This window comes from Mesoplodon bidens (genome assembly GCF_964165515.1).
Source record: "Mesoplodon bidens genome assembly, chromosome: 17".
Taxonomy (NCBI): Eukaryota; Metazoa; Chordata; class Mammalia; order Artiodactyla; family Ziphiidae; genus Mesoplodon; species Mesoplodon bidens.
In genome coordinates this window covers 32,260,333-32,286,319 of record NC_138174.1, presented here as the reverse complement: position 1 = coordinate 32,286,319, position 25,987 = coordinate 32,260,333, and the positions used below count along the sequence as shown (strand labels likewise).

At 36.8% G+C, this 25,987-nt stretch overlaps 1 protein-coding gene across 1 annotated transcript in view; it reads left to right on the top strand.

Annotated features, from left to right (window-relative positions):
- DIAPH3 (diaphanous related formin 3) overlaps positions 1–25,718 on the top strand; it is a 538,397-nt gene extending 512,679 nt beyond the window's left edge. The window contains exon 28 of the mRNA XM_081214488.1: positions 21,574–25,718. Within this exon, the coding sequence (XP_081070614.1) occupies positions 21,574–21,833 (260 nt within the window). The 3' untranslated portion in view covers positions 21,834–25,718. The remainder of the gene's footprint in view (positions 1–21,573) is intronic.
- The last annotated feature ends 269 nt before the right edge of the window (positions 25,719–25,987 follow it).

The window sequence follows — 25,987 nt, the reverse complement described above, 5'->3', positions numbered from 1 at the left end:
GTGTAACACATGAAAGAAGTACAACAGAAGGCAAGGGACATCACAACCCTTTGAGAAATCAGGAGGTAGCATTTGATGAGACTCGAGGGATTATAGGTTATTGTAGGCAATGCTTAGGACAGAGGAATAGAGACGGGTAGAAGAATTGCTTATAGAGCTCACTGCATAAGTACAGCTAAAAAAATGCATGTCTTAGTTTAAGGAATAGTAATTTCCTCAATTATGGATTGCTAGTAAGAGAAAAACTATATGCAAAAATTTTCTAGTTTAAGATAGAATTGAGGCATTTGTGGTTAGTTCATTTTATTTTTTAAAAAACTAGAAAATTTTATAACTCTGGACTCTCCTTGGTACAAATTGGGTAGTATCAATTAAAATATGAAGTTATTACATGTAGTAATGTCAAAATAACTAGCTTTACCTATTTTCTAATGTACTAGTGAACCTGGGCCATAGATTTTGCTTCTATGAATAACTAGTTATATTGCAGTTTTAAGTACAGGCAGTACTTTATACCATACAAGCAAAAACTCTGGAAAAGTATATTCCTGGTTCATTTCAACTAGAGAGCTCAATAAATTTTTAAGGTATTTGTCAGAAACAATATTGGTAAAAGTGAAGTGTCTCATAGTTCCTTTTTGGTTCCTTGTGCTAATATAGGAATACTGTCTGCTTCTCCTTCAGCATTTGTCGCTTTTTTTCTTTTTTTCAGTTAGATAACAGTGCTATAGTTTGAAGCCTGGAGCTGAATCTGGCTCCAATTGTGCTTGAATCCTCCCTCCACCCTCACTTTCCTACTGACCTTGGGCAAGTTTCTTAATCCCTCAACGCATCCCTTCCTCAACTGTGAAACGGAGAGAATAAATGTCACACTCCATTAGATTGTATGATGACTCATGTAAAACACCTCGTGCAGACGGGCACTTAAGTGCTCAAACACATTAGTATTGTTTTTATTATTAGTCTTTTATAAAACAAAACCTGAAGTGGGGGGGAAAACCTTACATACAATTATTTTATTAATTGTAATTTTATTCATTATAATAAGATGGTGATAATGACTATATTTTTGTCAGAACTAAACCTGAGTTCCATCTTCGCAGATTGTGTTATAGTTGAAAATTTTGTTTTTGTTTTTTTTTTAACCAATATTTTTGGTTTGTCACATAGTAAACCTCATTGGACAGATGAGGAGTGACCCACCCCTTCATTATAATTACTCCTTTCCTCTGATAAGATATAAGATGATAAGGCTTGTATACCCCAGGAGAAAACAGACACAAGCTATTACATTAGAGAAATAAAGTCATTCATGTTGGAAGGGCCGTGAATGTTAAGGTCACCAAATGGACTTGGTAAAACTGCAGAACACAGCACTTCTCTGTTATACTCCAGAAGAACCCTTTTTATGTTGTGGGATTCCATTATTTGCAATGGTTTCTTTCCTCTTCCAATCAAGTGAGAGCCCATATGGAAAGCTAGTACCATTGCAAAATCTAGACCATTAGAAATAGAATAGTCAATTAGCAGACATATTATTACTATATTGTAACAGTTGTAAAAGAATGTATTATGTTCCATATTTTTAAGTCACTAAAAGTTATTCAAGGTGCTATAATACCAACTTAATGATTAGTGACAGGTGTAACTGTCTGACCTCTAGTGGCTATAGCTCATTGCTGCATCTCAGTTGATGGGTTGAAAAAACAACAAACTAAGACTATGGAAAGAAATCTCAGCTCCTAATAATAGAGTTATACAAGTGAGTGCATAGAAAATTTTATAACTAGAAATTATAGTTGCTCTGAATTTCTGCTGCTCTGGTTTTTGGGGTGCTGCCTCAAAGGACAGAGTCCAGAACCAGCTTTGTGAATCTCTGAGTTCAGGTGCTTGAAATGTGTTAGCAGATGTTGCCCTGAGACCCAGTAGTCAGGTTTCTCTACAGCATTTTTAATAGACATTCTGAAGTTCATAGCAAGCTTCCAGCATCGATGTTCAGCATTATTTTATAGGTTTGCACGAAATTCTTTTATAATAGCTATCAAATGTCTATATGAATAATATGTCTTTCATAATGTGCAGATGTTATAGGTTTATGTGAATATTTTCTGATTCAAATTGAACAGCATTACCGTTCCTTATATACTTCATCACAAGTTAAGGATGCTGTTTGTAAACAGGAAGCAGATTGGAATTGACCAAAAATTTGGGGAGATGAACTGATTATACTAAAGCACTGAACTAAATAGACTTAGATATTCCATTTAGTATGGTGCCCCAAACTGAAAAAGACTAAGAAAATTCACATTATCTTAAGGCTGAATAATAAAAAATGAGAACATTCTGCCGTATGATAGTAACATATTTTCCTGTCTTTAACATACACCATTTTGGAATATTTGATTTAATGTTTTTCTTTTCATACTTGGTATCTCAATTAACTGAATACTTTCATCTCAATAGTTTAATGAACTATAAATTGCTGGACATATATGGCTAGTGTGGATCTGCAGTATTTTTTTTTAAATTTCAAATACCATGTGGATTATAAAGTTCCATATACTTTAAGGCTTCTGTGCTAACACTTGTAGCTCTTTTAGGAGAATATACAAGAAATGGAACAACTAACAATTGCTCCATCTTGTACTCTGTCCATTTTCCTGCAGTCAGTACCTTCTTTAGCTTGCCAAGAGTACTGCACTCTAATTTCTTTCTTTTCTGCCTGCTGTACAGTACATTTCTACTGCTTTGTGTTTCGTGTTACCATAGAGACAGGAGGTGCTCCAAAGCCCTGGAAAGATGGGTAGAAGCCGGTCTTTGAGGAAACAGTCCCTGCTGGCTAGCAAAGCCTAAGGCAGGAATCTATAGCAGTAAATGGAAAGAGGGAATTACGTGGTCAGATCCGACTGTGCATCCACAGGGTCTTAGGAAGTGCAGGCCCAGCCTATGCTGCATTCAAAATGAGTTGTTTACAGAAACCAATTTTTCAGAGACCTCAGTGCAGCATGAGGTTTCATAGGAACCAAGCTTAGGGTTTTATCTGCAAGAAGATAACTGAAGTGACATTGACTTATTCCTTTTACTGTTTCCTCATTAAAAGGGAGCAGCTTCTAAGAAAGGTCCTCTTTGCCTGACTTATTTTGCCAATCAAAAATTTCACCTTTAAAATGCAGATCGATATTCTTTGACTCAGCCGAAACCATCAGATGTCAGATTGCAGGCTGAGCACAAGGGACTCTACATCCAGCACCCAAGTCATTGATCCAAATATGCTAGTTCTAAAAATGAGTAGTTTTTACCCTAAATTTTCATGTACCCCTTCCATATTTTAGAAACATAACTTCAAGCTTTTAAACATTTCTAGTGTATGTCCTGCTGTATTATTTTAGCCCATACTTGTTAATATTTTTATTTAGGAGAAATCTATAATATTTCAAAATAATATAGTTTTTTTTTCTTGCCTTTTCCTTCTGATATGTATGTGGGAATTATTGTTAAAGCAGCCTTTTTTTTTTTTTTTTTTTTTTTTAGTGGATAAGATCCATACTCAGAGTATTTGTTGGATTTTTGTCACATATGTAGTAGTCTAAGCAGGGAAAGAATTCAGAGAAATTCAGAAAACATCAACATATCTTCCTAGGTTACCGGTCCAAGGGCATAGTATGCAGAATTGTACTTTGGACGAAGAAGGCCAGTAATCTGTAAGTCTGTAAAAAAGGAATATGGTTGAGTAAGGTCCTCTGAGCTACTTCTTTCCTCAAACTGACAGTAGGAGGCAGTAGTTTACTAGCCTGAGCTCCTCTCTAAGGTAATGGCAATGACTTGTGCCAAAATTTTTTTTTACTCATCTTCTAGAAATACAAGAAACCAAAATCTTAGAAGTAGTTTAAGATTTCATAATGGAACTTGGTACCATTAATACAGTACATGATAATGCTGCTGGGCTATGAATAGAACAATCAAAAAAGGCAGGTCTTTCAGCCTTCAATAGTGGCACCTCTGTGCACCTGGCCCCAATGTAGGTCCTATTCCAATTTGAACAGGAGAGTGGCAAGAAATAAAGGTCAATCTCGTTTTGGAAAGAAGGAGAGTCACATTTAATATGTTAGATCCTTCTAATTTTCACTGATTTACTAAAATGTCTACAGAACTATGAAGTAAAAATAGAAGAGTCTGAATGGTAACCTCGTCTCCCTATGCCTTGGGGGCTAGATAAACATATGTCAAAACAGAGATAGTAGAAACAGTAGGTATGTCATTATAGCAATCAATTTCATGATTGCATTTTGAATCTTTAGCCATTGTCTCTTTTACCATTCACAGAAGCTACATAAATCCAAATTACCTAGGAATGTACAACTGTGTCTTCCTTTCTGTATAAAACAAAATCACAGTGAAATGCTAAATTTTGGAACATTGCATTCTTTCACTTGATTGTTTTTCATGTAGCTAAAAAAAATAATGTTTGAAAAGCATTTTCCTTCTGTAATAACTGATTCCATTCATACGTTATCTTTCACTTGTTGACCTAATCTCAATAAGGTATGTATTTTGGGATTTTTTTTCCTCAGTATTAGGGTTGTATTTATATCTGCAATTTATTTCCCTGTGTAATTCAAACAGCACATATTTTTTTGGTAACTAATTATGATTATTGTACAACCTGTGACCATAGAACGAAGCTAAGATTACTAGTCTGAATTACACAGGGAAATAAATTGCTGATATAAATGCATCCCTGATACTGAGGAGAAAAGTTCCAAAGTGCATATCCATATAAGGTTGGGGCCTGTGATCTTAATATTACTTATTTTTGCTTTAGCCCTGTGAACCACACATCCCTATATGGTGCCTTATAACAAATTATAGAAGTATTTTTAGTAAATATGGGGAAATGAACAATATTAATTTCCACTAGGATATGAATTATTCCAATTTGAACGTCTAACTAAAGTTTAAAAAATTACAATTCCTAAATTCTTTTTAATAATAATTATTAGCCTTCTAACAGTACAAAATCCAACTGAGATTGTTACCCATCACTGGAATTTTCTATGAAGATATCTGACTCAAAAATTTACAGGTATTAGCACTGTAGGAACTCCAGGTTCCTATGCTTCCAATATAGTAGCCAATAGCCATATGTGGCTTTTGAGCTCTCGAAATGTGGCTAGTCTGAATTAAGATGATCTCTAAGTGTACAATACATATTTGATTTTGAAGGCTTAGTACAAAAAAAAAGTTAAAGATTTCATTAATACATTTTTTATTTTGCTTACATATTGAAATAATAGTTGACATTTGGTTAAGTAAAATATATTGTTAAAATTAGTTACACCTGATTTTCTTTCCCAATATTTAATGTGACTACTAGAAAACTTTAAGTAGCTTATGCAGCCCGCTTTCATGACACTCATATTTCTATTGGACAGCACTATTCTAGACTCAAGGCTAGGTCCTCAAGAGGCCAGAAAGCACAAAAACATACATTAAATAAAAATGACATGTAATCAGTTTGTTATTCAGGTAATGTTATTCTGAAGTGTTTTCTTTGGGAAGGATTAATATGAAACAAGGTGGAAAAATTATGCCATGCTTAGGTTCAGTCACTCAAGAAGTGATGTTTTAAACACTCGTTATAAAGCAGGCACTATTCTAAGTACTGTTTTATTCTAAGTGAATAAAACAAAGATTTTTGCCTTTGTGGAGCTTACATTCTAGCAGGTTAGATCAGAATTAGATGGATATAAGTTTGTTTTTCTTGCTCCTTGAACATATTACTATCTCCTGGATATAGCTAGTGACATTTATATTTAGTGACAGGCTGGGGAGAGGTAAAGGAACATTTCTATATATAAAGTCATATATAAAATTATTTCATTTAAAATCATCTTCATTACAAATGTATCCCAGGATTGAATTCTCTAATGAATAAAAACAGATAGTTTTAAGAAACTTTTATTAGGCTGAAAATCAACTTCACGATTTTTCTCTTTTTTTTAATTTTTTAATTTTTCAATTTTATTTTATTTATTTTTTTACAGCAGGTTCTTATTAGTCATGAATTTTATACACATCAGTGTATACATGTCAACCCAATCGCCCATTCAGAACACCACCATCCCCACCCCACCACGGTTTTCCCCCCTTGGTGTCCATACGTTTGTTCTCGACAACTGCATCTCAACTTCTGCCCTGCAAACCAGTTCATCTGTACCATTTTTCTAGGTTCCACATACATCCGTTAATATACGACATTTGTTTTTCTCTTTCTGACTTACTTCACTCTGTATGACAGACTCTAGATCCATCCACATCTCAAAAAATGACCCAATTTCTTTCCTTTTTATGGCTGAGTAACATTCCTTTGTATATATGTACCACAACTTCTTTAATCATTCATCTCTTGATGGGCATTTACGTTGCTTCCAAGACCTGGCTATTGTAAATAGTGCTGCAATGAACATTGGGGTGCATGTGTCTTTTTGAAAGATGGTTTTCTCTGGGTATATGCCCAATAATGGGATTCCTGGATCATATGGTAATTCTATTCTTAGGTTTTTAAGGAACCTCCATACTGTTCTCCAGAGTGGCTGTATCAATTTGCATTCCCACCAACAGTACAAGAGGGTTCCCTTTTCTCCCCACCCTCTCCAGCATTTGTTCTTTGTAGATTTTCTGATGATGCCCATTCTAACTGGTGTGAGGTGATACCTCTTTGTAGTTTTGATTTGCATTTCTCTGATAATTAGTGATGTTGAGCAGCTTTTCATGTGCTTATTGGCCATCTGTATGTTTTCTTTAGAGAAATGTCTATTTAGGTCTTGGCCCATTTTTGGATTGGGTTGTTTGTTTCTTTAATATTGTGCTGCATGAGGTGTTTATATATTTTGGAGATTAATCCTTTCTCAGTTGATTCATTTGCACAAATTTTCTCCCATTCTGAGAGTTGTCTTTTTGTCTTGTTTATGGTTTCCTTTGTTGTGCAAAAGCTTTTAAGTTTCATTAGGTCCCATTTGTTTATTTTTGTTTTTATTTCCATTACTCTAGGAAGTGGATCAAAAAAGATCTTGCTGTGATTTATGTCAAAGAGTGTTCTTCCTATGTTTTCCTCTAAGAGTTTTATAGTGTCTGGTCTTACATTTAGGTTTCGAATTCATTTTGAGTTTATTTTTGTGTATGGTGTTAGGGAGTGTTCTAAATTCATTCTTTTGCATATAGCTGTCCAGTATTCCCAGCACCATTTATTGAAGAGACTGTCTTTTCTCCATTGTATATCCTTGCCTCCTTTGTCATAGATTAGTTGACCATAGGTGCTTGGGTTTGTCTCTGGGCTTTCTATCTCGTTCCATTGATCTATGTTTTTGTTTTTGTGCCAGTACCATATTGTGTTGATTACTGTAGCTGTAGCTTTGTACTATAGTCTGCAGTCAGGAAGTCTGATTCCTCCAGCTCCATTTTTTTCCCTCAAGACTGCTTTGGCTATTCGGGGCCTTTTGTGTCTCCATACAAATTTTAAGATTTTTTGTTCTAGTTCTGTAAAAAATGCCATTGGTAATTTGATAGGGATTGCATTGAATCTGTAGATTGCTTTGGGTAGTATAGGCATTTTCACAATATTGATTCTCCCAATCCAAGAACATGGTATATCTCTCCATCTGTTGTTATCATCTTTAATTTCTTTCAACAGTGTCTTATAATTTTCTGCATATAGGTCTTTTGTCTCCCTAGGTAGGTTTATTCCTAGGTATTTTATTCTTTTTGTTGCAATGGTAAATGGGAGTGTTTCCTTAATTCTCTTTCACATTTTTCATCATTAGTGTATTGAATGCAAAAGATTGCTGTGCAATAATTTTGTATCCTGCAACTTGACCAAATTCATTGATTAGCTCTAGTAGTTTTCTAGTGGCATCTTTAGGATTCTCTATGTATAGTATCATGTCATCTGCAAACAGTGAGTTTTACTTCTTCTTTTCCAATTTGTATTCCTTTTATTTCTCTTTCTTCTCTGATTGACATGGCTAGGACTTCCAAAACTATGTTGAATAATAGTGGCGAAAGTGGACATCCTTGTCTTCTTCCTGATCTTAGAGGAAATGCTTTCAGTTTTTCACCATTGAGAATGATGTTTGCTCTGAGTTTGTTGTATATGGTCTTTATTATGTTGAAGTAGGTTCCCCCATGCCCACTTTCTGTAGAGTTTTTATCATAAATGGGTGTTGAATTTTGTCAAACGCTTTCTCTGCATCTATTGAGATGATCATGTGGTTTTAATTCTTCAATTTGTTAATATGATGTATCACATTGATTGATTTGCATATATTGAAGAATCCTTTCATCCCTGGGATAAATCCCACTTTATAATGGTGTATGAGCCTTTTACTGTCTTGTTGGATTCTGTTTGCTAGTATTTTGTTGAGGATTTTTGCATCTATATTCATCATGATATTGGTCTGTAATTTTCTTTTTTTGTAGCATCTTTGTCTGGCTATGGTATCAGGGTGATAGTGGCCTCATACAATGAGTTTGGGAGTGTTCCTTCCTCTGCAATTTTTTGGAAGAGTCTGAGAAGGATGAGTCCTAGCTCTTCTCTAAATGTTTGATAGAATTCGCCTGTGAAGCCATATGGTCCTGGACTTTTCTTTGTTGGAAGATTTTTAATCACAGTTTCAATTTCATTGCTTGTGATTGGTCTGTTCATATTTTCTACTTCTTCCTGGTTCAGTCTTGGAAGGTTATACCTTTCTAAGGATTTGTCCACTTCTTCCAGGTTAACCATTTTATTGGCAACTGCTTATAGTAGTCTCTTAAGATGCTTTGTATTTGTGCAGTGTCTGTTGTAACTTCTCCTTTCTCATTTCTAATTTTATTGAGTTGAGTCCTCTCCCTCTTTTTCTTGATGAGTCTGACTAATGGTTTATCAATTTTGTTTATCTTCTCAAAGAACCAGCTTTTAGTTTTATTGGTGTTTGCTATGGTTTTCTTTGTTTCTATTTCATTTATTTCTGCTCTTATCTTTATGATTCTCTCCTTCTGCTAACTTTGGGTTTTGTTTGCTCTTCTTTCTCTAATTCCTTTAGGTGTAAGGTTTAGATTGTTTATTTGAGATTTTTCTTGTTTCTTCAGGTAGGCTTGTATAGCTATTAACTTCCCTCTTAGAACTGCTTTTGCTGCTTCTCATAGGTTTTGGATCATCATGTTTTCATTGTCATTTGTCTCTAGGTATTTTTTGATTTCCTCTTTGATATCTTCAGTGATCTCTTGGCTATTTAGTAACATATTGTTTAACCTCCATGTGTTTGTGATTTTTATGTTTTTTTCCCCTGTAATTCATTTCTAATCTCATAGCGTTGTGGTCAGAAAAGATGCTTGATATGATTTCAGTTTTCTTAAATTTACTGAGCTTGATTTGTGACCCAAGATGTGATCTATCCTGGAGAATGTTCCATGTGCACTTGAGAAGAAAGTGTAATCTGCTGTTTTGGGATGGAATGTCCTATAAATATCAATTAAATCTCTCTGGTCTATTGTGTCATTTAATCCTTCTGTTTCCTTATTTATTTTCATTTTGGATGATCTGTCCATTGGTGTAAGTGAGGTGTTAAAGACCCCCACTATTATTGTGTTACTGTCGATTTCCTCTTTTATAGCTGTTAGCAGTTGCCTTATATGTTGAGGTGCTCCTATGTTGGGTGCATATATATTTGTAATTGTTATATCTTCTTCTTGGATTTATCCCTTGATCATTATGTAGTGTCCTTCCTTGTCTCTTGTAACATTCTTTATTTTAAAGTCTATGTTATCTGATATGAGTATTGCTACTCCAGCTTTCTTTTGATTTCCATTTGCACGGAATATCTTTTTCCAACCTCTCACTTTCAGTCTCTATGTGTCCCTAGGTCTGAAGTGGGTCTCTTGTAGACAGCATATAGATGGGTCTTGTTTTTTTATCCATTCAGCAAGCCTGTGTCTTTTGGTCGGAGCATTTAATCCATTCACGTTTAAGGTAATTATCGATATGTATGTTCCTATGACCATTTTATTAATTGTTTTGGGTTAGTTTTTGTAGGTCCTTTTCTTCTCTTGTGTTTCCCACTTAGAGAAGTTCCTTTAGCATTTGTTGTAGAGCTGGTGTGGTGTTGCTGAATTCTCTGAGCTTTTGCTTGTCTGTAAAGCTTTTGATTTCTCCTTCGAATCTCTATGAGATTCTTTCTGGGTAGAGTAATCTTAGTTGTAGGTTCTTCTCTTTCATTACTTTAAGTATATCATTCCACTCCCTTCTGGCATGTAGAGTTTCTGCTGAGAAATCGGCTGTTAAACTTATGGAAGTTCCCTTGTATGTTATTTGTCATTTTTCCCTTGCTGCTTTCAATAATTTTTCTTTGTCTATAATTTTTGCCAATTTGATTACTATGTGTCTCGGCGTGTTTCTCCTTGGGTTTATCCTGTATGGGACTCGCTGTGCTTCCTGGACTTTGGTGGCTGTTTCCTTTCCCATGTTAGGGAAGTTTTCAACTATAGTCTCTTCAAATATTTTCTCTGGTACTGTCTCTCTCTCTTGTCCTTCTGGGACCCCAATAATGCAAATGTTGTTGCATTTAATGTTGTCCCAGAGGTCTCTTAGGCTGTCTTCCTTTCTTTTCATTCTTTTTTCTTTATTCTGTTCCACAGCAGTCAATTCCACCATTCTGTCTTCCAGGTCACTTATCTCTTCTTCTGCCTCAATTATTCTGCTATTGATTCCCTCTAGTGTAGTTTTCATTTCAGTTATTTTATTGTTCATCTCTGTTTGTTTGTTCTTTAATTCTTCTAGGTCTTTGTTAAACATTTCTTGCATCTTCTCGATCTTTGCCTCCATTCTTTTTCCGAGGTCCTGGATCATCTTCACTATCATTATTCTGAATTCTTTTTCTGGAAGGTTGCCTATCTCCACTTCACTTCATTGTTTTTTTTGGCGTTTTATCTTGTCCCTTCATCTGCTACATACCCCCCTGCCTTTAATCATGTCTGTCTTTCTGTGAATGTGGTTTTTGTTCCACAAGCTGCAGAATTGTAGTTCTTCTTGTTTCTGCTGTCTGCCCTCTGGTAAATGAGGCTATCTAAAAGGCTTGTGTAAGTTTCCTGATGGGAGGGACTTTTAGTGGGTAGAGCTGGCTCTTGCTCTGGTGGGCAGAGCTCAGTAAAACTTTAATCTGCTTGACTGTTGTTGGGTTGGGCTGGGTTCCCTCCCTGTTGGTTGTTTGGCCTGAGGCAACCCAACACTGGAGCCTACCTGGGCTCTCTGGTGGGACTAATGACAGACTCTTGGAGGGCTGACACCAAGGAGTACTGCCCAGAACTTCTGCTGCCAGTGACCTTGTCCCCACAGTGAGCCACAGCCACCCCCCTCCTCTGCAGGAGACCCTCCAAAATTAGTAGGTAGGTCTGGTTCAGTCTCCCCTGGGGTCATCGATCCCTCCCCTGGGTCCCACTGTGCACACTACTTTGTGTGTGCCCTCCAAGAGTGGAGTCTCTGTTTCCCCCAGTCCTGTCGAAGTCCTGCAGTCAATTCCCACTAGGCTTCAAAGTCTGATGCTCTAGGAATACCTCCTCCTGTTGCCGGACCCTCAGGTTGGGAAGCCAGATGTGGGGCTCAGAACCTTCATTCCAGTGGGTGGACTTCTGTCGTATAAGTGTTCTCCAGTCTGTGAGTCGCCCACCCAGCAGTTATGGGATTTGATTTTACTGTGATTGCGCCCCTTCTGCCGTCTCATTGTGGCTTCTCCTTTGTCTTTGTATGTGGGGTATCTTTTTTGGTGAGTTCCAGTGTCTTCCTGTCAATGATTGTCCAGCAGCTAGTTGTGATTCTAGTTTTCTCGCAAGAGGGAGTGAGAGCACATCCTTCTACTCTGCTATCTTGGTTCCTTTCCAACTTCAAGTATTAAGTCTACATGGAAATTTTTTAAAGGTTATATTCAAAAGGATTCTCTGAGCAAATTATTCTTTTGTGTTATAGTACTGGATACACTAGTTGGGTTTGTTTTTTTTACGTAATTTTGAACTACTAAATGAATATGGTTTTGTATGTTCATAGAAATAACAGGACCCGAAATGTTTCAAGGAGTCAGCATGGTAGATAAGTACACAGCAGGTTAACTAATGAGTTGACTTAACCATAACTTCAGCTCATGACCTCTGTAGGGACAGTTGAAGAAATTGTGGCTGTTTGACTTTTCAAAGATTTGGAGAGGGTGATAGCTGTCTTTAAGTATTTGAAGGGCTGGTGAGTGGAAGAGAAATTAGACTCTCTTAATATAGCCCTAGTGGGAAAATCAGTAGGGCTAGTGACTAAGATTTCAGGGGAACAAACACTAGATAAATATAAAGTAAAACATTTAATTAGTAGAGGAATATATTGCCTTGTGAGATTGTGAGGCTATGACTGGAGGTCTTCAAACTTAGACTAGACAGTCACTTGACAGAATGCTGAGTAAATGGAATTCAAGCATTGGATAGGTGGTTCTACCAACTAACTAAGGGCTTTCCAATCCTGAGATTACATGATTCTATATTATATGATTCTATGAAAGTGAAATGGAGTTGAAATAGCATACATTACTCATTCAGAAAAAAAATCTGTACATTCTAAATATCTAATAAGTATTGAATTAGGAAATATAAAAAATAAAGAAAAATACTTGAAAACACACTGTATGATACTACTTAGAAATGGCTTCAGAAAAACAGCTTCCTTCCTGGTCATTAGCACTGGGAATAGGCCTGTCCTCAAATCCCAAAGTATAAAGTGCTCTTTACCTTTCACAGTATCTTTTTGCCATGGCCTCGTCATGTGCCCCCAGAGCCATGCATGGGGGGAATAAGATTTGGACTGGGTTTCCCAGAAGCAAATATCAAAGTCTGTGTGGCCTTGACAGTTCATGAACTTCTCTAAACCTCAGTTTCCTCAGTTATGAAACAGTTGGTAATACCTATATTTTAGTGTTGTTGGAAAATTTTTTAAATAACATGTAAAGGGTTTAATATATAGTATGTGTTTAATAACTGTAATATCAAACCATATCCCTGTGTAATTTTCCTACCTTCTTGTCCTTATAAACCACCAGACCAACTGATTATTTATAATTTATAAATAAATAAATTATTTAATAGCTACTAAGCCACACACTGGTGACCACAAGTGCCTGGTAGCCGAGACAGCTGTCAGTGACAGATAGCAGGACTGGTAAACAGATGCTATGATTGGTTTTGGTATGTTAGTGTAAAGAGGAAGTTGCTTTGAATGTGAAAGTTTGACTCGAAAATGTGTTGTGTGATTATGGCAGGGCATTTAGGTGGAAATGCTGAGGTAGGCACAGTACCAAAGCTCTCCCATTAGGGCTGGAGATGCAGATGTGGACATCTCCTTCCTAGAGGAGATGGTTGAAGCTGTGAGATCTTGGTAAAGAGAATGTAGAAAGGACAGAAATGAGCCACGGATCTAACCATGAGAAATGGCCACACGAAGAGAGGTATCCTTGTGTTTGGAAGGTCTGAGAAGGTAAAGTAAATTAGAAGACTAAGAATGAATCATCAATAAGTGAAAGAGTAAGCATGGTAAAGGGCCTTGTCGTGATGGAAGGTGCTAACCAGGGGTCTGAAGACTTGAGTTTTGTCTCTGGCTCTGCCTGAAAGTTATGTCTGCTGCCTCAACTCTATGTAAAACAAGGTAAATACATCCATGTCACTTATCTTACAGGAGTGTTATAAGAGTAAAATGAGTAGATGTGTGGGGAATTGCTTGCAAACTATAGAATATCTATGCATAAAGGTAAGGCGATGATACTAAGTTATAGATAACATTCTGTAATGACTTATGACACCAGCTGTCCAGAGTTAGGCCAAACTTTACAAGTCACAGTCCTCTAAATGACTGCCCTTACTTCATACACTAGCTGCAAATTTGAGGGCTCCAAAGTCCTCCCACACTTCTGACCATTTGGGTACAAATTTAGGGGTTTTCACTATCCCCTCAGGTTTAGTAAGTCACTAGAATGACTCCTAGAATTCAAGAAAATGCTCTACTTGCTATTGTAGCTTTGTTATAGCAAAAGGACACAAGCCAGAACCAGCCAAACAGGTTCCAAACATAAAACTTCTGCTGTCCTCAGGGATATATTACCCTCCACCCCCCAGCGCATCAGTGTGTGACAGTATACATCATATTGTCAGTGTGTGATAATACTTATTGCCAACCAAGAAAATTCACCTGATCCTCAGTGCCCATAGTTTGTACTGAGGCTTCATTACTTGGGCATGATTGATAGGCCACATGATTGAACTCAGTCTCCACCTTCTAACCCTCCAGTCACATGATTGGTCTTTCTGATTTGGCCATCCCCCATTCTGAATCACTCATTACCACAAACTAAATAGGGTCCCATCATGAGTCACCTCATTAGCATAAATTATTAGGCATGGTCTGAGGGGCCCAGGAATGGGAAAAAGACTAACCAAATTCTTTAGTACACACACTCTGAAGTGTTGCAACTGTAAGAGAAAATGAAGCATGGGAAAATTCCATTGAGTTGAGGGATTTTGAGGCTTCTGATAATCTTGTAAGGAGCAGTTTTAACAGAGAGGTATGGCTGAAAGCCAAATTAGAATTTGTTAATAACTGGGTAGAAAGGTGAGAAAGAGGGAAGCAAATATAGAGTGGGACATTCAATTCAGGTAATATATTACAAATCAGAAAGATAAGCAATTGACTAGAAGGGTTTGCATTACTATTCCCTTTAGAGAAAAGAGCTGGATTTATCCTGGTTGTCCTGTGCCCAGGAGCCTGCAGCATCTCTAGTTCCTTCTCACACTGTGTCAAATTAGGAAGGCCAGTATAGGAAATTGTAAAATGGCAGTGCTGTCTTTAAATTTTTATTTAAAGGGCAGTGAAATAGACCAAGACTGAATAGAAGTGTATATATGATGAGTTTATGCAAAAAACCTTCTAATTTAATTGTCAATTATCTCCTTTATTCAGAAATAACTTTTATCTATCATCTCTGTCTTGTCTATTTTGTTAGAATTAGGGGAGTAACTGCTTTGTTTTGTTATTTTTGTTTCTACATAATTGGTTTCAATAAGAGTTTCTTGGCACTCCTAAAAGATTTTAACTATACAAAATGCCCTTTTTGCTCTTTTTATCATTTTTATATATTTTCAATACAAAAGATAAAATAAACAGCAAAATGAAGCAAAGGGAAGACAATTATTTATAGCATCAGTAAATCAGCGGTAAGAAAAACCACAGGGATATGGGCTGCTGGCGGCCAGCACTAACTTCAGTTATTGCATAGATTAAAAACATATATTTGTCACACATTTTACTATCATGTAGACCCAGTAGTGCTTTAAAAATTATATTTATGGGTCATTTTCTTCTCCTGTCAAAGTAATGGCATTGCTGGGGTGAAACAAACAGCTACTTAGTAGGTCAAAGTAATAGTTAAGAGCAAAAGGTAAAGAATTTTAAGGAGAGATCAACTTTCAGGAAGACTGAATAGGTGCAGTCAATTTAGAACACCAGAGTTCTACATTATTCCTCCTGTCAAAGCTGCCACGGCCTCACCATTGACCACAAAAGGCAGGAGCTCAATTTTATATTTCATCTGAGACTTGGCACTTCTGAGAATCCAGTGCCCATTAGAACCACAATGTGATGGAGGATCAATACCGACTTAAAGGGAATAATGCCTCTTTCTGAACCATAACTGAGATTTCCTGTAGCAGAGAGGGTTTTCCGCAAGGGCTGTCAGCCAGGGCCTTAGCCTTGCCTTCTTAGTTCAGGAAGCATAACAGCTGTTGGCTGAAATATTTTCTCATTTAGATGCCAAGTTGCATATGTTTATATTTTCATTTTTGTCAGCAACTTTCCTAGTTCCTATGTCTTTTGTGTTACTTAAGGAGCAATGCAGGGACTTCCCTGGTGGTGCAGTGATTAAGAATCCGCCTGCCAATGCAGGGGACACGGGTTCGAGCCCTGGTCCAGGAAGATCCCACATGCCGCAGAGCAACTAAGCCTGTGTGCCACAACTACTGAAGCCTGCACTCTAGAGCCTGCGAGCCACAACTACTGAGACCACGTGCCACCACTACTGAAGTCTGCATGCCTAGAGCCCATGCTCCACAACAAGAGAAGCCACCACAATGAGAAGCCTGTGCACCACAAAGAGGAGGAGCACCCGCTCGCTGCAACTAGAGAAAGCCCATGCACAGCAACAAAGACCCAAGCAGCCAAAAATAAATAAATTAATTAATTAATTTTTTTTAAAAAAAAAGAAACAATGCAAAAGTTAGCTCAGGATGGTGGGTTTGGGGGTGGTTTTTTGTTTGTTTGTTTGTTTTTAGCTTTCTTTGTCATCCAAATCTGTAGTCTGCCAAGGTCATGTGGGATCCAGCCCCGGATGTGGTTTAAGGCTTTTACTCTCTCTCTCTCTCTCTCTCTTTTTTAAGTCTAGTGGGTTCTCCGTATTTGAGAGCCATTCAACTTTTGAACAATTTTCAACTTTTCATTTAATTTCAGGAAAAAGCTGTTGTGGGACTCCAGAATCAATTCTTAATAGTAAGAATCATATGAGGAATTAAATTGAAATAAGTGAGTTTTCCTATCTTAAAGGAAAACAGCATATATTCTCACCTTGTTTAATATTTCCACAGAAACATAAATACAAGATGTGTGGATTGGATTTCCTTACTGACCTAGCACTAAGAAAGGCAGCTGGTCCTTGCCCATCTGTACTCCAATCACCAAGGGCCTGGATATTGGCAATAGTCCTAGATAGATCATACTTCTCTTCACAGACATCGATTATAGTGTCTTAAAGGCAAAAAAAAAAAAAAAAAAAAAAAAAACTTGGATTCAGTTCATAAAATAATAGCACAAGCTTCCTATGTTTGGAGAGTTAAGCAATCATTCTACTTTGCCTTAATGTTTTTTGTTTCCATTTAAAAATGTGTATTGGTAAGAATTTGACTTGAGGGGAAATAAAAAATGCTTCTCTTTTTATTGACACTCAGCCTTATCTTCCACTGGAAGAGTCCATGTGTCCGAGAGTGTCGTCTTGTATTTGGAACTACTTTCATATAAAAAAGGTTATGAGCCCACTGGCCTCCAATTACAATTTATTTCATACCTCTGAACACCTACATAGAGTTTTCGCCAACTCGCAGGGTTGTGGTATCCCCCTCATGTTTGAAGTGAACTATTTATAAACTAAGTGCATGTTTTTGTGTAGAATTTGGGTCTCCAGTTCAACCCACATAAAACCACCAATAGTGGACTCTCAAAATAATAGTAATGGCAAAAGACACCTGGCCTTGAACCAACATTGTAATAAAATTTCTGTATAAAAGTGAACTTGCAACTTGAGAGCCTTCTCTACTTGTAAACATTTTCTCTAGTTTGCAGTGGGACAGGAGATTCATTCTCCAACCCAACTTCATTTGTCATTTTGCAGTTTATGGTGTGACTCCCTCAGTTCCACAGTTTGGGCCTCCCAAGGCTGGGGACCCAGATGGGGGCTGTTGGGATGCTGAGAGATAAATGTGAGGGCTGGAGTGAAGAAGTGTTATCTAGGAATTTCTAACAACTATAAGCTCATTCTAAAATAAGCCCCTTACTTTCTTTTTTATTTCTTCAGTGGTCTCAGGAATGACCTCTTTCCATTTTATACTATCTTGTCTATTGCTTCTCATGAAAGATTCTCCACCTAACACCACAGAAGCGTTACATGCCAGCTTGGTTTTTCTTCTTATCATTTTGTCCCTAAAGCTAGCCCACAACTATCTGGAGTTTTCTCAGTACGGTGGAAACACTTTTGCCTGCATTGGCCACCCACTGTTATCCACCTAAGGGTCCAAAGAAGTTCAAAGAGCAAACAGTAAAGAAAAACCCAGGCTCTGCTAGGCATTTCATCCTTGGATCTGGTATAGGTCAAGTAAAGGAGGACAAAAATATCCAAGTGGGTATACAGGTCTTGTTTTTGGTAACACTAGTTTATTAGTGACCTGGACGAGAACTGTTTCAGAAGAGTAAAGTGTCAAAAGCATGACTGGAGTGAGTTCAAGAGAAAAATGGGAAGAGAGGAAATGAGACAGTAGTATGGGCAATTCTTCTGAGATGTTTTGCTACAAAGGCAGTCAACAATGGAAGCAGTAAATGGAGCAGGATGTGGAATCAAATCGAGATTTTTTTTTTCCCTAAAGATTGGGACTGTTACTACATAGTACTTACATGCTGAGGGGAATGATTGCATGAAGAAGGAAACCTTTACAGTGCAGTAGAAAGAGGGCACAGCTGCCAGAGGGATGGACAAGCTGGCACCCACCTTGAGGGGTTGGTTGTCCTCAGAGGGGAGCACAGGAGATCCCCAGGAGGGAAGAAGTGGGCGTGCCTGCAATCAGCATATAGGTGTCGGGGGCACAGGAAGCTTATGGGAGTTCTCTTCTGATTGCTTCTATGAGTGAGTGAAATGAGAGTGAAGGAGAACGGGTTGGACGTTTGATGGGAGAGAAGAAGGGCTGAAAGGGTTGTCTAGGAGAATGGACAATGAGTGCTAGGGAACTGTAGTGAATAAAGGTCCAACTTGAAGTTCGCAGTCAGGAACTTAAGTAATACCAGGAGAGAAAAGGAGTCTATGTGTGACCTTGGAGATACAGTGCTGAGGTAGTTTACATAGGTATACTATCTGCTTTACAAAGTTATTGGGCGTATTAAATGTGTCAGAAAGCATTTTGAAGTTTAAGTACAGGATATCGTTTTTATGAAACTTAGCTTTGAATTACTTAGCACTTTTTCTTGGCAAAAAGCTTTTTAAATTTCTTTAAGACAGCCTTACTATCTCCAGAGACAGCATTTGGCTTCTGCCACTGATTTACTCAGTAACTAAGTCTAAGCAAATGACTTAACCTCCTTTTGCTTTTTACCTCTCAATCTATAAAATGACAGTGGCAATGTTTCAAGTGCAACAGATGCTTTAGAAATAAAGGTGCTACATAAATACAAGCTATTAATAGAATGGCATTTCAGCTCTCATGGGTATGGTCACCAGAAAGTCAGAAAGGTCAGAGCATCTGAACAAGCCTTGGGTGGTAGAAGCCTCCCTTGGAAAGCTTGGAGGGAGGTACCACAAAGGAGGTGTCACCCACATCTTTTCCTTTAGTTCTCTTGGAGATTGATTATTAGAACCTGAGACTCAAAGAGGTGAGATAACTTGTTAGGGCCAAGGGGTTGGATTTCAACCCAGATTTACCTTAAAATCCCATGCTCTTTTCACTTTGCCACATGTGGAATTGGGCTTGATACATTATAGCCAGGGAAGGTGCAGAATACTTTATTTATGTATATTACAGACCCACATTTTAGCCAATTTAACCTCTTCCCTGTCGTCAAAAATGTAATGAGAGTTGCCCAGCGGCAGAATAAACTAGTTTGTTGGAGATATCATCACGATGGAGTCGTTTACAAGAAATCAAATGACAAGAAAAGGTAGGAACGTTTTGGGGGAAGGAGCAGTAAACTGACTAAAAATTTTCACTTAGCTACGATGCAGTTTTCAAACACCTTGGGGCAGGATAGTGGGTGCTAGAAAAGAAATAAATTTGTGCGCTCATGGAAATTGTAGGAATAGAGTGTCAGCTGTGCTTTTTTACTGCAAACATGATATGTACATTATAAACTATAGAGCATAAACAGCTCTAAGAGAAAGTCACTGAACTGTTAGTAACTTGTGAGTAAAAATTGCCCACCTGTTAGGGAAGGTGATGATAGGAAAAGTGTATTTATTTTCTTCCAAGAGCTAAAAAGTGATCAGACTTCTAAAATTTGTTGAGATTGTCCAGGAAAGTGTGTAAAATACTCATCCATCACCGGAAGCCCCTGGTCAGGAAATGACAGTGCAGTAAATATCTTCAGCAGCCACCTTTTAATGTACAAGCTGTTTTCGGTTGGAATAAAACACACTCACATAAAACACACTGTCATGAGTGACTGCTTCTGCTCCAAAGTAATCACTATTGGGATAATGGAACATCTCTCTGCAAATAACCAAAAAACTTTAAATGTCATGTCAAGTTTGTTGAAGCCATTTTCAAGCTCTGTTCAAGGTTACATGAATATTGAGGGTGTCTGTATTTTTTTTTTAATTTAAGATCTACGAGAGAGATCACTCATAAGGTTGTGCAGTGTGAGAGTCAAGTTAATTAAAAGAAAATCTGTTGCTCTTTGGGAAAGTCAATCAGCTATCACCATTTAGCCGTTAGCTATTACACCTCTCTCCTCACAGCCTGGATAAGTCTGGATCACTGTCACTTACCAATGAAAGAATATATATGTGTGTATAGGTTATAGGTCTGTATGAATATAGGGGTACGTATTTGGCAAATTATGACATTATTTTGATTTGCTAGGAAGTTTTAACAATTTGCTTGCCAAATTCAGTATTTTTTTTGAAAGAAAGCATTGAATTTTAAAATTCCTATTAGAAACTTTCCTCCTTGGATTTGTTTAAAAAGGAAATTAATCTTTTTATTATTCAAACTAATGCCTGTCTTGGGTCATAGAGTGTAGAAATAAATTCTTTGCCCAATGCATATTTACTGAGCATCCACTGTGCTCCACGGCCATCCTAGGCACCGACGTTACAGCAGTATTTAGAACAATGTCCTTGCTATCTTGGAGCTTACATTCTAGTAAAGAGATAGATAGACAACAGACAAGTAAACAAGTATATGATGTGTCCGGTGGTTATAAGTTCTGTGAAGGGAAAGATGAGTGTAAGAAGATAGAGCAATGAAAAGGTGAGTGCTATTTTAGATGGATGGTCAGAGACGGCCTCTCTCGATAGCATTTGAGCAGAGACCTAAATGAAATGCAGAACCAAGCCTTGCTAATAACTGAGTGATGGGCATTTCAGGCACAGAAGAAGTAGGAAATAAGTATTAATGCTAACGAAATAGTTGTCTATTTATATTTTTTAGCTTATTCTTAACCTCTGCATGTTTATTTTATTTTTTTCTAATTCAGCAAACATTTATTTTAAAATTTTAAAAAATTTATTTACTTTTAAAATTAGTTAATTAATTTTAATTGAAGTATAGTTGATATACAAAATTATATGTTACAGGTGTACAATATACTGATTCACAATTTTTAAAGGTTATATTCCATTTATAGTTATTATAAAATATTGGCTACATTTTCTGTTATACAATATATCCTTTTAGCTTATTTTATACCTAATAATTTGTACCTCTTAATCCTCTACCCCTATATTGCCCCTCCCCACTTCCCTCTCCTCACTGGTAACCACTAGTTTGTTCTCCATATCTGTGTCTGCTAATGAAATAGTTGTCTATTTATATTTTTTAGCTTATTCTTAACCTCTGCTTGTTTATTTTAAATCTACGTTACTCTTTTGAATATTTTTTAGTTTAGTCTAAGAGGACTTGTTTGTTGATAATAATTACTTTAATGTTTCATAATGTGCACAGTGCTTGCTTATCACAGTGATAAGTTTTATGTTTCTTTCTTCCTTACTGTAGAAAATCAGAAGTTGCAGTTGACAGAAGGGTCACATTCACACTACAATATCAATTGCAGCTCCACAAGGACTGCAGTCACCAAGGAGCTTAATTATAATCTAGACGCTCACACATCTACCGAGAGGATCAAGGCAGCTGAGAAGGAAGCCTGTAATGTAGAAAGCAACAGAAAAAAGGAAATGGAACTTCTTGGCTCTGTTTCTAAAAACGAATCCATTCCTGAAGTTGAAGCCCTGCTGGCAAGATTACGAGCTTTATAAATTAAAGTGGTAAAAATGATTAAGCCAAATATAAAGCCGTGCTCTAAGCTATACCACTTGAAAAAATTGCTTCTTATATAAGTGACTTTATATGGTTTTAAATTATGATATATATTAGAAAAATAAAACTCAATACATGATTGTAGTGCTTTTCCTACGTACTTGAGGTCTTGGCTTATTCAAGATTGTAATGGACTTTAATGCTCTTTTTGTCTCCTGGTGTTCATGTGTTCTGTATTTGGTGGTTGAATTTTTATATAATGCTTTAGAGAGCAGGTAGGTGGCCATGTGTTCAGCAGTGTGTCCTTAAGAAAATACCATCTTCCCAAGTCACTGTAATTCTTACTTTAGTATTTTCCAACATTCATGAACATCAAATCATCAACCTCAAGTCTTGCTACATACCCATGTATATTTCATTTATGTTATTTATATAGGCCCAGGTTTCTCTTTAATTGGGATCTGTATGCTATCAGTGTACACGGAAGACATAAAACTGAATATAACAGCTATGAGGAAATGATTGGTGAGCTCATTATCATCATTGTTGAATTCATGTTAATTAGACCCTGTAGGAGACTATACAGCAATTGAACACAGTTCCAAAAATGATAAATAGGAATATATGCTCTCTCTTTGCAAAATGTACATGCCTTTGTATAAAGCGGATGTACACAGTATTACAGTGCTGCCAAAACTCTTAGCCGGGAGAGCAGTCCCCCCGCGCCACACCGCCCCCACCCAGTAATTAGGACTCTAGGATCGAATTGCCATTTTGAAACTTCCCAAATAAGGAATTTTTAAATTTCTGTGAACAAACTTGAAATTGCAGATTCTCTGATCTGACAATCAATAACTTTAACAAAGATCTGAAGTGTTTCAAGGAAAGCTTTCCTATACAAATGTTGCAATTTTACCTCATTGGGGGCATGAAATTAACTCTGTTAATTCTACATCAAAGAAAATAAACTTGTTACTTGCACTAAATGAAAAATATTGCTTCTTTTTTTTTGTAATTACCATATTCCATGGATTAGCTGGAAGCAGACTGTGCTCTGCAGTCTATCTAAGCATCTCTTCTGCTTTATGACATACAATAAGCAAGTGACTGTTCTTTTACCTCCAGTTAAAAAGCAGTTACATGGAACTAGTCTGCGAGGTCCACTGCCTTTTATTTCCTTGTTTAAGTTGTCACCTCCTTTCAGCTCCAAGTTAATAAAGTTAATTAATTAGAACTATGAGCCAGGCCCTGGTTATAGACATTGGGGAACAGAGTGTTATCCACAGCCAAGGTGGGAATAAATTGTTCTCATCTGTATTGATGAAATGTGCATTTTGCCCTCCAGTTGCAATTCCTGTTTTCCTAAGAGCAAATATTAAAAATCAGGAAAGGTGAAACACATTTATACATTTAAGCAGATGGAAGACCTAACCACCAGAAAAGAAGTTAAATGAAGGAATTCTGACAGTTCTTAACATAATGTTACAAAGATTGGGATTTTCAGAAATAAAACTGAAATTCAACCCAGTAGTTTGGACACACCAGATGGCAGGTAAATACTCTGTCAACTTAGGGCCGGGGAGCAGACACAGGAGAAAAGCAGCCTGCCCAGTAAAGGGAAGTGAAGATGACACAACCTCCCAGGGGCAGAGGAAGGCAGGGAAGTCCCAAAACTGAGCAATCAGCCCCCAGAGCATCTGTCTGCAGAGGCTGAAGGACAACCTTCAGGCGAGGGCCAGGAACCAGGAACTGTACACACCTGTACTGCATTGCCCTCGCTGAGGGAGCCTGTTCCGAACAGGCCTAAATAGGAGAGCTATAGCTATAAGGAGGAAAACACACAACGAAGAGTTGACAGAGGTAAGAGCCAACCAAGAAACTTTGGTTTCTGTTGCAGATATTTCTTTCAACAATAGACGGGGGTTATAATTAGGGGTTTAAAATTCATAATATTCCTTTAGTCAACTACAGATGGAAACTGTAGAGATGACCTTTAATTTGAAGGCAGACATTGCGGTATAAGTGTGTGTTTCTGAGCAAACAGATTTTGTTCATTTGAATTAGTGGATAAAAGGCACACTGGTCAGTGCCTTGATGAGGATGTTCCATCCAGGCTAGTGACAAGCCCCTGATAGATTCCCTTCCCCTTTCTCTCACATCAGGGGAGAGAATTGGGCAAGAACACAGACAACTAAGTGATCACTGAGTGGTCCAAAAGCAAAGACTTGTTGCTAACAAGTTTCCCAATCAAATATTTAAAGTGATTTAAAAATAAGGGGACAATCTAATCATATATGCATGTATGTCCTTTTGTTAACATACATGAATATTTAAACAAAATGTGCCAAACACCTAGTGTTTATATGAGGAAGTAAACATTTCAGTAATTTATATTAAAAAAATTCTGCTAAATCTAGAAAATGCAATTATTTATACCAAGTAACTCCAAAACTCTTTTAGTTGTTACCATACAACTAAAACCATTATTCAAAAACAGGAGTTATTAATGACTTCATAATGTTAGTTTAACCACAAATGATTATTTCCTGGGTGATCCGTTCTCATTTTAAAGTATCATAATCCAATGTAGATCTGAGTTTACTAGTTAGAAACTAAATCTATAATGTACATATCTGTGCTACATTTCATCTTATTAATTAAACTTTCATTTATAGACAAATGGGTGGACTGGGAGCATATTTGGTGATTAGTTTTGTGACAACCTTTTGTACAGATGTAACTTTTGGAAAGTTGTAGGTCCTAATATAAACTGCTAATATGAATGAAAATTTTAAAAAGTGGCATTCATTGTCTTTTTCTTCATATTAATTATTAAAAATTTTGAGATCCAGGAATTATAGCTGGCAGTGACCCAGTCCTCATTTTTGTCTGGTGAATTGTTGAATGGTAGCTGTTACATGCCCTTGCCAGGCATGACTGTTCTTAAAATACGTCCTAGGGCCAAACTGTTCAAGCATTTTGCTCAAAAGCTACTGTTTAGCAAAACACGTGGAGCTGCCAAAGAACCACAGAGACTGGATGGCATTTCAGAATTGAATCCAAATCTCCCTATATAATGAAAATAATGGAACCTTAAACCATAAAAATTCATTATTCCTAAATAGACCATTGCATTTTAAAATAGGTATGAAGGAAGAGCTTACAGCTAGGGTGGGGATGGGGTTTGAGTTAGAATGAAAGTTAGCTGTGCCCCGAATTAGGGTTTGGCTGTGGTAGTCTCTTCGACTCCTACTCACCTAGTTAGAGTTGAGTGTCACATTTGTCTGCAACCATACTCTCCCTTCAGCATCTCCAAGAGACAAGAACTTGAAAGGAATCTTAATTTATTTCAGGAAACCTTAAAATGATAGATTTTTTTCCCCCTCTACTATACATTTTGAAACTCCAGCCATTGGATAAAAAATGTTTTGAAAATTCCAGAAATTGCCTCCTTCCAATGAATATCACTAACATGCTCCAGGTTCTGGCAGATCTTATGTTGTTATACATTTTTTAAGCTATTTGAAATATAAATTTTTTAAAGGGATTCTGTTGATGAAATTAGAAGCCGAATTTTTGGATTATCACTTCAGGACTGCCTATTCATTTTCTTTTATAACAGCCTTTTAACATATTTTAGTAAGTCTATTATTTACCTTAGTTTTTTTTTTTAATTGTATCTGAAGTTTGAGACTTTACATTTTTTCTTGGCATTTTTATTCCATGTTATGTCTGGATTAAAAACCTATTTATAAAAATTTCTCCTTTTTCCTTGTTTTCTAACTATGCATTATTAAAATTTTATTTTAAACATGAATCTCCAATGACAATCTAATGTTAATATTTTATATATAATCTGACTGGGTGTGATTGATGGTCAAACATTAAGATGCCAGAATAAAATAATTAAACAGATTGAATCAAGCATTCTGATGAATTATTTCTTGAGAGGGAGACCAAGTCCTCAGATGGGTATATTCCAGTTAATTTTTCCCCAAAGTATCTGTTTTCACAGGCATGGCTGATCCTGGTGGAACAGGTCTATCTTTACCTAAAAAAACAAATATTTATGGTATATTAACCATAAATATTTAATAACATGCATATTTAACTTAATATACTTAATAACATGTATAAAGGCAAATTATAGTTG